Below are 1,358 nucleotides of genomic sequence, written 5' to 3'. Positions count from 1 at the left end.
AAAGTGCTGGGATTACAGGCTTGAGCCACTGCGCCCGGCCAAATTTTTCTATTTTCAGTAGAGATGGGGTTTCACCATGCTGGCCAGGCTGGTCTCGAACTCCTGACCTCAGGCGATCTGCCCGCCTTGGCCTCCCAGAGTGCTGGGATTACAGGCTTGAGTCTCCACACCCAGCCGCTATGGTTCTAATTAATAACTTACCATTTTCATCAATAACAAAATCAAAGCCATTCTTTCTAAATATTTCCAGATTTTCTATCAGAATAGCTTCATTAACAGCAGTTAAGTTGAGAGTCTGAGGTCTGAAAAACACAAAAATGATTCAAACTGAATCCTGAAGCCAAACATTTAGCTTTACAGCAGAAATGAAATGAAAACAATACTGTATTTTGAATTCATGTCAAAATAACAACATGAATAACAACACTACTCAGCTAAGTGTCATAAAACTTCCTGAGAAGTTCCTTTTAATTTTCTCTTTCTTAAAGTTCTTTTTAGAAGCTAAAGTAGCTACAGGCCAGGTGCAGTGGCTCACGCCTGTAATCTCAGCACTTTAGGAGGCCAAGGCAGGCAGATCTCTTGAGGCCAGGAGTTTGAGACCACACTGGTCAACATGGTGAAACCCTCTCTCTACTAAAAATATAAAAATTAGGCCAGGCATGGTGGCACGTGCCTGTAGTCCCAGCTACTTGGGAGGCTTAGGCAGGAGATTCGTTGGAACCCAGGAGGCAGAGGTTGCAGTGAGCCAAGATCACGCCACTGCACTCTAGCCTCGGAGACACGACAAGACTATCTCCAAAAAATAAAAAAAAATAAAAAACCCACAAAAACGAAAATGAGCTGGAAGTGGTGGCTCATGCCTGTAATCCCAGCTACTTGGGAGGCTGAGGCACTAGAATTGCTTGAACCCGGGAGGCGGAGGTTGCAGTGAGCTGAGATCACACCACTGCACTCCAGCCTAGGCAACAGGGCAAGACTCTGTCTCAAAAAAAAAAAAAAGAAAAGTTAAAGTAGCTACAAAAGTAGTTTGCCTTTTCCTCAGTCTGCCACCCCAATGACTCCAACTTTTTCTGAATCCTTTCCTTAAGGATAGCAATATCACAAAAATGCTATTTTTCCTCCTTCTAATAGAGAATTTGAAACACTGGGTTAGGTCATTGCCAGCATTTGTAAACAGAATGAACAGACAGAATTTATTTTGCTATCCTGTTCCATCCTCTGCCTGTATTATATCTCCATCCTTCTCCCGGATTTAGTGAGTGCTTTTTTTTTTTTTTTTTTAACTTTTTGTTATTTTTTCAAAGATAGAGACAGGGTCTCACTATGTTGCCTAGGCTGGTCTCAAACTCCTGGGCTCA

At 42.5% G+C, this 1,358-nt stretch overlaps 1 protein-coding gene across 1 annotated transcript in view; it reads right to left on the bottom strand.

Moving 5' to 3' along the window:
- PMS2 (PMS2 postmeiotic segregation increased 2 (S. cerevisiae)) overlaps positions 1 to 1,358 on the bottom strand; it is a 43,708-nt gene that overhangs the window by 6,418 nt on the left and 35,932 nt on the right. Inside the window, exon 13 of the mRNA XM_011934408.1 lies at positions 171 to 302. Within this exon, the coding sequence (XP_011789798.1) occupies positions 171 to 302 (132 nt within the window). The remainder of the gene's footprint in view (positions 1 to 170; positions 303 to 1,358) is intronic.

The sequence above is a fragment of the Colobus angolensis genome, unplaced genomic scaffold, assembly GCF_000951035.1.
Source record: "Colobus angolensis palliatus isolate OR3802 unplaced genomic scaffold, Cang.pa_1.0 Scaffold135, whole genome shotgun sequence".
NCBI lineage: Eukaryota > Metazoa > Chordata > Mammalia > Primates > Cercopithecidae > Colobus > Colobus angolensis.
Note: the sequence above shows the minus strand (reverse complement) of the source record. Positions and strands in the feature narration are given on the sequence as shown.